This window comes from Terrapene carolina, unplaced genomic scaffold (genome assembly GCF_002925995.2).
Source record: "Terrapene carolina triunguis isolate 2854851 unplaced genomic scaffold, T_m_triunguis-2.0 Scaffold67, whole genome shotgun sequence".
NCBI lineage: Eukaryota > Metazoa > Chordata > Testudines > Emydidae > Terrapene > Terrapene triunguis.
In genome coordinates, this window is record NW_020664418.1 from 21,887,607 (window position 1) to 21,900,380 (window position 12,774).

The following is a 12,774-nucleotide window of genomic DNA, read 5'->3' on the forward strand; positions in this document are numbered from 1 at the left end:
TTTGTTTATTATTGAGCTAAAAAGTAGAGACATATTTGTTCTATATGAGCCAGCCATTCCACCATCCCATCTGTCTGCTCCATACCATTCAACCTTTCCTTATCTAAGGGAAATTGTTTGACTTTTCCTATATGTTTAGTAATCATCTGCCCTGTGTGTGTGTGTGTGTGTGTGTGTGTGTGTGTGTATATATATATATATATAATATAATATAATAATATATACATACCCCATCCTTCCAGTTTCCTTGTGAAAGTTAACTGTTTCCTGCACTGGGGCGCGGGGGGAGAGAAGCCAAACCAAAACATAAAATATTCATCAATCATCACTGTAGTATCGATCTGTAAAACTCATCCCTATGCAGACGGCCAGCATAAGATGGCACTGAAGTGCTGCCCAGATGGTGATCTCACATAATGCATCTCACATAATGCAAAAAGAAAGCAATAAGATATAAACAACACTTTTTTATTACTTGGTGCACGTGTGTGCTCTCTCTCTCTCTCTCTCGTGTGTGTGTGTGTGCGCGCATGCTCTCTCTCTCTCTCTCTCTCTCATGTGAGAAACTAACCTACTGGAGATCAGGCCCTCTCAGCGGTCCAGAGAGGCTCGGGCCACTTCCAGCTTTTGAGGCCCCTACCCATAATACAAATAAAAAATGACAACACATGAAAACAAAGTAAGGCACCAAAAAAAGAGTGAGACATAATTTGAATATTTTTTTATTTAACAAATGCTTTTCTGGTCTGATAGGGATGCACATAAAAACAAGTTGTGAAACTTATCAAATGCCAAAATATTAACAAGTGTCTAAATTTCAGGCCCCCTTTGAGCTTGAGGTCCAGGCCAAATGGCTCTCCTGGCCCCCCCTCTGATTGGCCCTGCTGTGGATGGGTAGTAGCCCATAGACTTCTGTGTGAGACTTATGTACATTTGTTCAATTTTATACATGCTATCGGCCCCTGCATTTGTCGCACAGAAAGTGCAAGTGCAGTCTACTGGCACTAATAACTCTCCTCCAGCTCAATGTTTAAGCCATGAACTCTGACTTGCAATCAGATCCTCTACCTTTCCCTCAGCTGAGAAGGTTGCTTTAGCTAGATTGAGACAGGCACAGGTGGTACCTTGGTGCTCATTGTTTCCATATGCAACTTTTGTTCTTGCTATGTTAATAGCAGCACATGGTCTTTCAACAGTCTGCTCAGTAGAGGAGGAGAATAGGACACATAGATTTTTGTTGGTGGTTATTAGTGTGACCCTGTCAAGCTGTCAGTCAGCATTATTATGATGTTATTCCTCAAGAAGTGGTGACAGAGAGGCACAGGAAAAGCCAGAGCTGGGCTGATACTATGTTATTTTACCTCTGCTGTGACTAGTGAATCAGTTTTTGGAGCCTGTGAGAGTGACCCACAATGGTGATTGTCTCAACAGGCAACCGAACAGACAAATGAGATGGGGGAGGCAGATGGGCTTGTTTAGGCACTCTAGCCCAGTCTGCAGCTCACTCAAATGAGCAATCTCTCTGAAGGATTGCAGGATAGTGCTGAACTGACCTGTCTAGGCGATGGAGCACTTCTATGGGCCACAGTCTCTGCTTCCCTTTGGCCTCAGTCCATCAGCCCCCTACACCTCTCCGTGCTTTTTTTCACTGCATTTCTTTTTTGTAATCCTAAACCAATATGGCTCCTTAGCCTCCTGTAGCCAGCTGCAAGTAATGGGATAGATACCCACACCTTCCACTCATAGAGAGACCGGCAGGGAAAAAGAAAAACCAAAAAGAGAAGGTAAAACAAGCTGAAAATGTCAGTTTCCCATTCATCTCAAAGATGCTGCAGTCCCTCAGATCTGCCAATATGGGGTGCAGTGTGAAGCTGTAAATGGTCTGCACTCCCAGGATTATTCCCAAGGCTCCAAAGTGGCACCTCACAGCTGAGTCCAGGGGAGAGCCAGGACAGTGGGAATACTCTGGGGAATGCTCACCTAAGGTAAAAGAATGCCTGGGCCATCGCTTGTGAAGTGCATTGGGTGGCAGCTCTGTAATGTGCACCCTACAGCTGGCTCCTCCAGCCTAGGTCAGTATATTAGACTTCAGGAAAGGGCTGTGATTAAGGGCTGAGACCGAGTCCTGCAGCTGACAGTGCATGGGCATTGCTGTGCCAATAGAAAGTCCCAGCAACCTCAGTTGGGGCCTCACGTGGATGCAGTAGTCTGCCCACATGCTGTCAATTGCAGGATTAGGGCCTAAGGTTCTCACCCCCAACCCTCCAAGAAAAAGGGTTGGTTCTCCGCCTCTCTTCCCCACAGAAGAGCAAAATGACAAATTTCATGGGAGAACAATAACTTGTACAAACACACATTTTAATGGTAACCATTAACCAAACAGTGCCCTTGAAGGGAATGATTTTTTCCCCCAGGACATACCTGAAAAGCAAAATGTAGAGCTTCCACTTGCTTTTTAGCTTTTGGGAGCTTTGCTTTGTTAATATTGCTGTTTAGTGCTTGAACTGCAGAAAGGTTCAGTCCCTCTCAGCCAGCTGAAACAAGGAGCCACTCTGCAGACTAAACCAGTGAGGACAGCAGAGGGAGGAGGAGGAACCAGAAAGCACACAGAGTTAGGAGAACAGGAGGCTCTCGTCCCCTAGTGCCCCTCCTCTACTTGCGCTACATTGATGACATCTTCATCATATGGACCCACGGAAAGGAGGCCCTTGAAGAATTCCACCTGGACTTCAACAATTTCCACCCCACCATCAACCTCAGCCTGGACCAGTCCACACAAGAGATCCACTTCCTGGACACTACAGTGCAAATAAGTGATGGTCACATAAACACCACCCTATAACGGAAACCAACTGACTGCTATACCTACCTACATTCCTCCAGCTTCCATCCAAGACACATCACACGATCCATTGTCTACAGCCAAGCCCTAAGATACAACCGAATTTGCTCCAACCCCTCAGACAGAGACAAACACCTACAAGATCTTTATCAAGCATTCTTAAAACTACAATACCCACCTGGGGAAGTGAGGAAACAGATTGACAGAGCAAGACGGGTACCCAGAAATCACCTACTACAGGACAGGCCCAACAAGGACAATAACACATCACCACTGGCCATCACATACAGCCCCCAGCTAAAACCTTTCCAGCACATTATCCACGATCTACAACCTATCCTGGAAAATGATCCCTCACTCTCACAGACCTTGGGAGGCAGGCCAGTCCTCGCTTACAGACAACCCCCCAACCTGAAGCAAATACTCACCAGCAACTACACACCACACCACAGAAACACCAACCCAGGAACCAATCCCTGTAGCAAACCTCGTTGCCTACTCTGTCCCCATATCTACTCTGGCGACACCATCAGAGGACCCAACCACATCAGCCACACCATCAAGGGTTCATTCACCTGCACATCTACTAATGTTATATATGCCATCATGTGCCAGCAATGCCCCTCTGCCATGTACATTGGCCAAACCGGACAGTCCCTCCGCAAAAGAATAAATGGACACAAATCAGACATCAGGAATGGTAACATACAAAAGCCAGTAAGTGAACACTTCAATCTCCCTGGTCATTCTATTACAGATTTAAAAGTCACTATCATTGAACAAAAAAACTTCAGAAACAGACTTCAAAGAGAAACAGCAGAACTAAAATTCATTTGCAAATTTAACACCATTAATCTGGGCTTGAATAGGGACTGGGAGTGGCTGGCTCATTACAGAAGCAGCTTTTCCTCTCCTGGAATTGACACCTCCTCATCTATTATTGGGAGTGGACTACATCCACCCTGATTGAATTGGCCCTGTCAACACTGGTTCTCCACTTGCGAAGTAACTCCCTTCTCTCCATGTGTCAGTATATAATGCCTGCATCTGTAACTTTCACTCTATGCATCTGAAGAAGTGAGGTTTTTACCCACGAAAGCTTATGCCCAAATAAATCTGTTAGTCTTTAAGGTGCCACCAGACTCCTTGTTGTTTTTGTGGCCTTGCAGTAAGTGCACATTGTTGGTTTTATTGGAAGAACCAGATCCCTTTCGCCTAAATTTTGTGGGTTTGTTTTTCCCTTCCTACCCCTGCTGTTCTCAATGGTCTCTTCTGCAGGCACAGCCTGAAGAAACCAGAGATCTGGCCATGTGGTTTCAAACAATGTCCTCTCTGCACCTGCTTTGTGCTTCGTACTCTCTACAATGGCATCCACAGCTCTCGGGCTTGCCGCTACACAGAGCCAGTAAGAAAAAAAAAGGGGCATGAAGTTTTAATTTCACATTTTCATGGCACAGTGTTTTTCACGTCTTCTGTTGAAATGTGGATGACTATGAAACCTAGATGTACTTAATGATTAGGAAGATGAGCTTCTGAGCTACCTTCCGCCATTTGGGTTTTCACTTCTGTACTGGCAAAATGATCCATCTTATAGTGCCTGGGAGAAATACAGGCACTCCAGCTTAATGGTCAAACTCCCAGACGAACGCTTTCTTGTTTTGTGTTTTAAACATGCCACACTGTCTACTTTCAGTCCAGTTTGTGATTTAAAAGAGCAGTAAAAATGAAGCCAGTGAACAAAAAAAAAATACCCTACATGTTTGCATCATGTCAGTTGTTTTGATTTAAATAATTAAGGCAAGAAAAATTCACTACGACAATGATTTTTTTATTGTAGTTCATTATTGTCTGCTGATTTATGTAGCACCAACAGTAATCTCCTAGGCACTTCCTGGACAGATATGAAGACAATGTCCCTGCCCCATTGCTCTTACAATCTAGCCAGACAAGAAACAAGCGCAGGGGAAAGGGAAGCATCAAAAAGCTGTGTGATCAAAGGGTGAAGTTAAGCTCGCATCTCATTTTCATGATTTTTGCATTCCAGTCGTCTTTACAATGGGCACATCATCTAAAGGGGGATTTAGGGAGGGAATTCTGAATGGTCCCTTTGTCCCTATGAAGAAGGTATTAATGGGTGCTGCACATGCTCTGTGAGAGAAGTATATACCTTTTAAGAATTAGAAGTGGACTGTGTAACTTTGCCCCTTTCAGCAGATCAGAAAATAATTTTCAGTGGGGAGATAGGTTCTAATCTCAATGCATCTCAAGACCTCCCTATAGTGACACACAAAATGCTCTAAAGATCAATTAACAAAAATATAAAGAAAGACTGGCTTATGATAAGATTTCACTTTACAAGGATAAAGCCTAGAGAGCTGATTCTAATTTTGTAGTCTTCTATCACATTCTCTCATTCACCTGTGTCACAGTTGCAGGGCGAGCTGCGCTTTAGACCCCTTAGTCCTTCTCAAGTGCACCTTGCTGGTGATAGGTTTCACTCCTCTCTGGCCAGAACCTTGTCGTTCAACCACTTTTAGACCATGTCTCTGGGCTGAAGCCAGGGAGGTGGGCATTCCCCAATCAATAGTTCCTCTCAAGAAAGAGATCTTGGAGTCACAGCGCAAAGTTTTCTGAAAACTTCAGCTGAATGCACAGCAGCACTCATAAAGGCTTAGTGTGGTAGGCACTATTAGGAAGGGATAGAAAATAAGACAGAAATAATTGTAATGACTCTATTATAAATCCATGGTGTGCCCACCTTGAATACTGTGTCCAGTTCTGGTTGCCCATCTCAAAAAGGATATAATTGAACTGGAAAAAGGGACACAAAGGTGATCAAAGGTATGGAAAAACTTCCATGTGAGGAGAGACTATAAAGATTAGAGCTTTTCAGCTTAGAAAAGAGATGACTAATAGGGGATATGGTAGAGTTCTATACATTTATGAATGATGTGGAGAAAGTGAATAAGGAAGTATTATTTACCTCATCACATAACACACAAACCAGGAATCACTCAATGAAATTAATAGGCAGCAGGATTAAAACAAACATAAGAAAGTACTTCTTCACATAATGCACAGTAAACCTGTGGAAGTTGTTGCCACACCAGTGGTGGTTGTGGAGGCCAAAAGCATAACTGGGTTCAAAAAAGAATTAGAAAGTTCATGGAGGATAGGTCCATCAATGACTATTAGCCAAGATGTCATGACCCTAAATCTCTGACTGCCAGAAGCTGGGTGGGAAAGATGGCTAGATCACTCCAATTGCCCTGGTCCGTACACTCACCCTGAAGCTCTAGTGTGGCCACTGTCAGAGACCGGATACTGGGCTTGATGGACCATTAGTCTGAACCAGCATGGCAGTTTTTAAGGTCCCTTAAGGGAACAAGAGAACATATTTTGTTCATTGTTTGATCCCCTCTCCTCACCCCCTCCCTCGTTTTGTCATCCATTCCCCTCCCCTGCCAGGCCCCCCCTCCCCCCCCAAACAGCCTCCTTTGATTTAGGTCTATGCAGTCAGACAGAATAATATCAAAGAGATAAACTGAGTTACATATACTAATCCCTCATTCTCCACAACCTGCTACCTAACTAACATTACACTTGCTTGTGACCTTGAAGGTTTTGAAAGCTTGTTTGTCTCATGGCTTTCCACCCCTAGATCTGCTGTAGGCAATTTTCCCATCAGCAGCCATCCTGAACATTCCACCAAGCTTCTAACGCAGGGACTGCTGAGGACCATCTGCTCTTTTCATGTGCCTTTCTGCTGATACCAAAATCATTTCCATCTGACCACTCCATGCTTTGCATGAATAAAAAACCTTTCGGGCTGCTGCTTCTAAAGTAGATTTACCTTCAATCACCATTTATTAAATCTCCATCCATTAAAAACCATAGCTTGCAGGAGCTGTGTGCATTAAGCCTGATTATAGAGTCTGTAGAGAAGGAGGGAGGGGGACAGCAGTTTGTACCAGTGCATTTCCTTGTTTTTCTGCTTCTCTAACCTGGCTTGTAACACTTGTAACAGGGTGCACATCAGAGCAGGACTCTCATGTTCTTGGGCTTTGATTTTGGTTGTACACAGCTGTCTCTTTTTTCTGTTTTAGCTGTAATTTGGTGATCTTTGGCTTCAGTGAACGACAGCTCAGACTATATGAATACATTTAGAGTTTCCCTTGGTGGCAGGGTGCTAGGTCACACATGGAGGGTAAGGGGCAGGGAACTAAAAAAGGAAGAGGAGGGAAGCTCACAGGTTCCTTAAGGAGGATGAGTGGCTCCTTCAAACGCACTTCACTAAAGGGCTCGGCATCTGGATCTCAAAAGGTAAGTCAGCAGTTATCTGAGGGATGGAATAGGAGGCAAATGGCTGGAGAAATGTTCTGCTCCCTGCTCAGATTTATTTCAGAGCCTACACCGCATAAAGGAGAACAATTCTCTCCATCCCACTGTATTCTTGTCTCTTACGAAGGCAGAAATCATGTTAATTGCATTGATTGTGCCAATGACTATTTTTTTTCCCGTGGAAGTTATTTTTCTCTTCTACCTTCCCCTCCCCCCCACCCCATCTCTCTCACGCACACACTGTGTTTTAGGCAACTAAGATGAGGAAAGTTTTTCATGTAAAAGGGTTCGACTCTGATGCTATCAAAAGTGTGAAATAATTTCTTAATAAATATTGATTATTTTGTGCTGATGCTAAATCAATATGCAATTGATGGGGAGACTGATATATTAAAGGGATTTTTATATGATTCATGGGGTGAAACGCATGCAGATATTATAAGAAATATAATCAATAGTTAGATTATGTACTGTGTACACTGTAGTATGTGAACTGAAGAAAAAACAAGAGCTGGATGAAATGTCCTGGTGATATCTCTAAGTTCAGCTTCTCAGTGTGATTAACTTGCAGCTACAGAATTAGCTTTTAGAGTCAATGGTGAGGGATGATGCATTTATTTTTTTATGCTTGTAGTATTTTTTAATACACTTTTTGACTGGATTGGCGAGCTAGTTTGGAGCAAATCTGAACTGCCTCAAACCATGATATCCTAGGGTTTCTGAACTCAAATGGAACTTTTCTCAATGGTTGAATCAGTTTAAGTCATGAAAAATATCTTCCTCCTTTCCTCTAACCCAGCAGCTTTTCCCTTTAAACCAACTGCTGCTGCTGCTGCCTGCTGAATTTCAGATGCATAGAATTTGGTAAAGGAGTGAAAGTAAGTCCAGTAGTGGACAGAAGTGGGAGAAATTGGGTTTGGAGACTTCTTGGAGGAAGGAGATCATCAATACAAATAGAGAGACAAGGTGGGTGAGGTAATATCATTTATTGGACCAAGCTCTGTGTACGCGTGAAAGCTTGTCTCTTTCACCAAAAGAAGTTGGTCCAATAAAAGATATTGCCTCACCCACCTTGTCGCTCTAGTATCTAATATCAACATGGCTACAACTACACTTCAAGCAATACAGATAGAGGCAGCTAAGTAGGTATGAAAAGTGTCCTTGTTTAGAGCCGTCTTTCTGTGTGTTGGGTAGTGTATCTTGTAGTCAGTTGTGGATTCTAGACAGGATGCTTGGCCTAGGAGAGCCCCACAACAGCAGACAGACTTCTTGCAGTTGAAATCAAGGGCCTTGGTTTATGGAATTTTGAGAACCATTAAGGGCCATTTAATGGAGGGAGGGATAGGTCAGTGGTTTGAGCATTGGCCTGCTAAACCCAGGGTTGTGAGTTCAATCCTTGAGGGGGGCCATTTAGAGATCTGGGGCAAAAATCTGTCTGGGGATTAGCCCTGCTTCGAGCAGGGGGTTGGACTGGACTAGATGACCTCCTGAGGTCCCTTCCAATCATGATATTATCTGTATTGTGGTAAGACCTAGAGGCCCCAGCCCCATTATGTTAGGCGCTATAGAAACATGCAACACAGAGATGGTCCTTCCCTGAAAGAGCTCATAGTCTTAATGTAAGATGAGATAACAAATTAGAACAAGAACCAGACAATCCTGATCAGTGTGATAAGCTGTGGCCACAGTATGCCAGCTACCTAGTCATTGTCAAGATTTTTTTGGAGGCATCAGAGCAGAGAGGAGTCTTTGCAGTAGCATTTTGAGTGGCTGTTTAGTAGGATAGATCTGAGAGATCTTGTACAAGAGAAAACAGCAAATTTTAGACATGAGCTGTGCGGATCTAGAAAGAGAGGGCTGAGGTGAAAAATGATGTCCAGGTTATAGTCCTGATTACCAGCGAGGACCATGGAATAGGATTGGGTTCTTCAGGGCAGTTGGTACTCAAGTGTGATGCCTCCCAAACATGTCACATTGAGAGAGAAATCTGAGAAGAATGAAGCCTTCACATCTGGGTTAACTTTACTCTGTACCGATATGTACAAAACTGTAATAGAAGCAAAACAACATGTTACTGTATCTATTCAAACCTAGCAAAACTATTTACCATCCCAAGCATAAAAATCTACATGACAGGCCTTGCCATTATAATTGCCTATTATTTGTGTATAATAGTGCATCAGTTGGGATCAGATCCTCATTATGCTATGCACTGTGCATACACAAAGTTAATGGTGAGCAGAAGTTTTGGTAGACTGATAAAGTTGAGGGTATTTGCTGACTAATATGGTATCATAGTGGAAAAGGAAAAAAGTGAATAAAAAGAAAGTAAATTTTTCCCCTTTGCATCATTTTCTATGCCGATGCTCTTTAAACTTGCAAAATTGGTAAGGGAAATCCACATCCACTGTTTAGCAAATGTCTTTTACCACAGGTGCATTCAACATTTTTTTTAAAGCCATTGAGCTCATCTCACTATTACAAAACATATAATTTCATTTCCCATTACTAAAAGCTCAAGATGAAATACCCAGATGAAAATAGCTTCTTCTGACTGTGTTTATCATAGGTGTTAGATTAAACCAATCAAGGATAGAGGGAAAATACAATGTGATTTGACTTTTCCTAACAAAGTTGAATTAGCAATGGGCAGTGCTACAGTTATAATACTCTAAGAAGCACTGTGAATTTTAGGATTTCTGATTTTTCATTGAATTTCTTTGTACTCTCTTTTAATGTTTATTGTAGGCAAGTTATGACCTGTCTTTCAAGAGAAAGAATCACTTATCACTGTTTGCTAAAATTTTCCTTGATTTATATGAAAGCATGACTTATACTGATGTGCTGAACCTGCCAAGAGAGGCTCAAGTGGGTTCAACTGGCTCATGGCGGCAGATGGAACATTATTCCACCAGCATACAAGGGAGGTGGAAGTGGCTAAGAGACCAAGAGATCTGGGATATGGGATGAAATGTCCTGAGGTAGGAACTCTGGGTGCGACTACAGCTAGGGGAAAAGCTGAAACCAGGAAGGGGTTAAATTTAACTCTGGTGTGGATTTAAAACTAATCTCAGATTTTGGTCCTAGGCAGGTTTTTTTTTTTTTAAAAAAAAATGGGATTTAGTTGTTTCAGCCTGAGGTTGGAAATCACAGCTATGAAATGACATAACTTTTGTGAGGTGGTTGAAGGATATTCCTTATAAATCTACATATTTCACTTGCCACTGCAGGGACTGTCTTTTTTTCCAGTGTTTGTGCAGTGGCTAGCACAAACACTGGAAAAATGGGGTCCTGGTCCATGACTGGGATCTTCAGCGTTACCGCGATACACATAAATAAAAATAGTAATAAGAAAATGCCCAGCAGCTGTACTCAACAATTTAGGACAGAAAGTGAAGAGGACTTCTGTGGAATAATATCCATACAATAACTCTTTACTTATATCACTGTAGCAGAACTTGTTCCAACTTCTTATATCCAGCCAAAGGGCCAGATTTTGATACCCTTATTCATGAAAAGCACTATCTTACTCCACAAGTGGTTCCACTGAAGATACTATGCAATGTATCTTCATAATCTACCCCAAAAGTAAATATCCTGGGTGTGGCTTAAGAATGGCAGTGCCTAGGCAAAGGAATTCTTGTTTTGTTGTGTTGGATGATTTCACTGTACTTAAATGTTAAAATTTCCAAGATTATCCTATGAGGAAACATCTTATCTTGATGTGCAGCTGTTTGCATGTAACTCTCATTAATGCAATTATGCTAGTAAATTCCAGTGCCATGTGTTGACACTATACAGTGCACTTATCTATATATCCCATTCCCACTGACTTGTTCTAAAAATATTTCAAATGTACTGAACATGATCCCTTTCCCCTGGCTCTTGGGATATAATTATATTACTGAAACTCTGCTTCTCTCCTTCTCACCACATATTCTTTTCTATTCACCTCTAATTTTGAAACCTTATTATCTCCATGTCTGTGAACATGGTCAATTCTTCTAAATAGGGATGTATCCAACACAAGCTTTTGGAATGTTGCATTTCCACTTAGTAGGGTTGCTAGCAAGGCTTTAGTGGCTCATTCCTCACATCTCTGTCCTGTTACTAGGTATCAAATTGCGAAGACCATCAGATCATTTACAAAAAATGTGTAGAATAAAACCGTGGTTGAGATATATTCTTAAGATATGTGTCTAAATCCCCTAGACTGCTTTGAAAATCAAATTCAAACTTCTATTGGAGGTAGCACATCTAATTGTTATTTTAACAGCATAAGCTGAAACAGTGATTTATTTAGGTAATTTCCAGAGAGTAAAAAGATACAAAGATTTCTTGAAGCTGCAGACCAAGGTGAATATTTTATCATACATTTTGGAAATAATTATACAAGTCAAAATAAAATAGGAGGGGATCGGTACTTTCCCTGGCTGGGAACATATTACAGGTTTAAAACCAGGGAAATGAGAGTCTTTGGGTCTCCTTGCAAATAAATCACTGGTTTGGCCTAGCTCTCTGGTACATTTATTAATGTTTTTAAATTGCTTACTGAAAGATCACTTAAAGGAGCTTAATTGCACTTGGTAATTTTCAGTTACATAAGTTTTCAGTGCTTGCTTTTAGTTCTATTAAAAATGGCACAGAAAGAGATTGGCAAAGAATAATATATCCAGTGAATTCAGGCTCTATTTTTGCCTTTGAACTATCTGTGAGTGGATTGTGATTTCCTCAAATTTATCAATATTTGATTATTTTAAAAGATTAACTCTGAAGGTTTATTGGGAGCAGTTCTCGCTGACTGTCTGGAATTAGTTGTGTTACTTGGTTATGATGGATTAGATAAGTCATTAGGTCACTGTATAAGCATTTTGTCACAGGTACTCACACTTGCACACTTAAAATTCAGTTTCTGTAAATACTCTTGGTTCTGACTTCAAAATTCTCCTCACAAATATTTGGGTCAATTACCTCAATAACCTGAAGGCTCATCCACTGTCTTGTGCTGCACAGGTTTTCAGTGGTGAGAATGGGAAGATGACTTGGGAATAATCTTCCTTTCTCCCCCACACACAAGTACAGCAAGGTAGGATCTATATATTAAGTAGTGTTCAGGAAATATTAGGAGGGTAGTGAAGCTTCCACACCAGCTGGCCTTCCATGGTCCCAAAGGGGTGTGGTCGGAACCCCAGACGACAACTAGTTTGTGAGATCTTGTCTGGAGAATAAACTACCCAGGGTAACAGGCTGCTCCTTTTCAAAGGAACAGTAAACTCTGCCTACCAGCATGTGGCCCCAGCTCTAAGCCACCAGGAAGTAAAAGACATGGTTAGCACCCCTTTGCTCCCATTCTCCTGCATCTCTGGGAAGATTTGCCTATTTGGGAAGTTGACCAATTAATCTCACCAGCAAATTCACATACTGTAGCTGGGGTTTTAAAAGGGACTAATTGATGTTTTGGCCAAGAATATCATTTGAAGTTCTAATACTTTGCAGGGAGGCTTATACTGAATCATTTAATTGGGTGCTTGGTTATCTAGGCCAGTGTTTCCCAAACTTGGGATGCCGCTTGTGTAGGGAAAGCCCCTGGC

General features: G+C 41.9%; 1 protein-coding gene across 1 annotated transcript in view; it reads left to right on the plus strand.

Annotated features, from left to right (window-relative positions):
* The first annotated feature begins 7,108 nt into the window (after positions 1-7,108).
* The window catches only part of TRPM1 (transient receptor potential cation channel subfamily M member 1), a 143,740-nt gene continuing 138,074 nt past the window's right edge, over positions 7,109-12,774 (plus strand). The window contains exons 1-2 of the mRNA XM_026648451.1: positions 7,109-7,165; positions 9,932-10,051. Coding sequence (XP_026504236.1) covers positions 7,109-7,165; positions 9,932-10,051 — 177 coding nt within the window. The remainder of the gene's footprint in view (positions 7,166-9,931; positions 10,052-12,774) is intronic.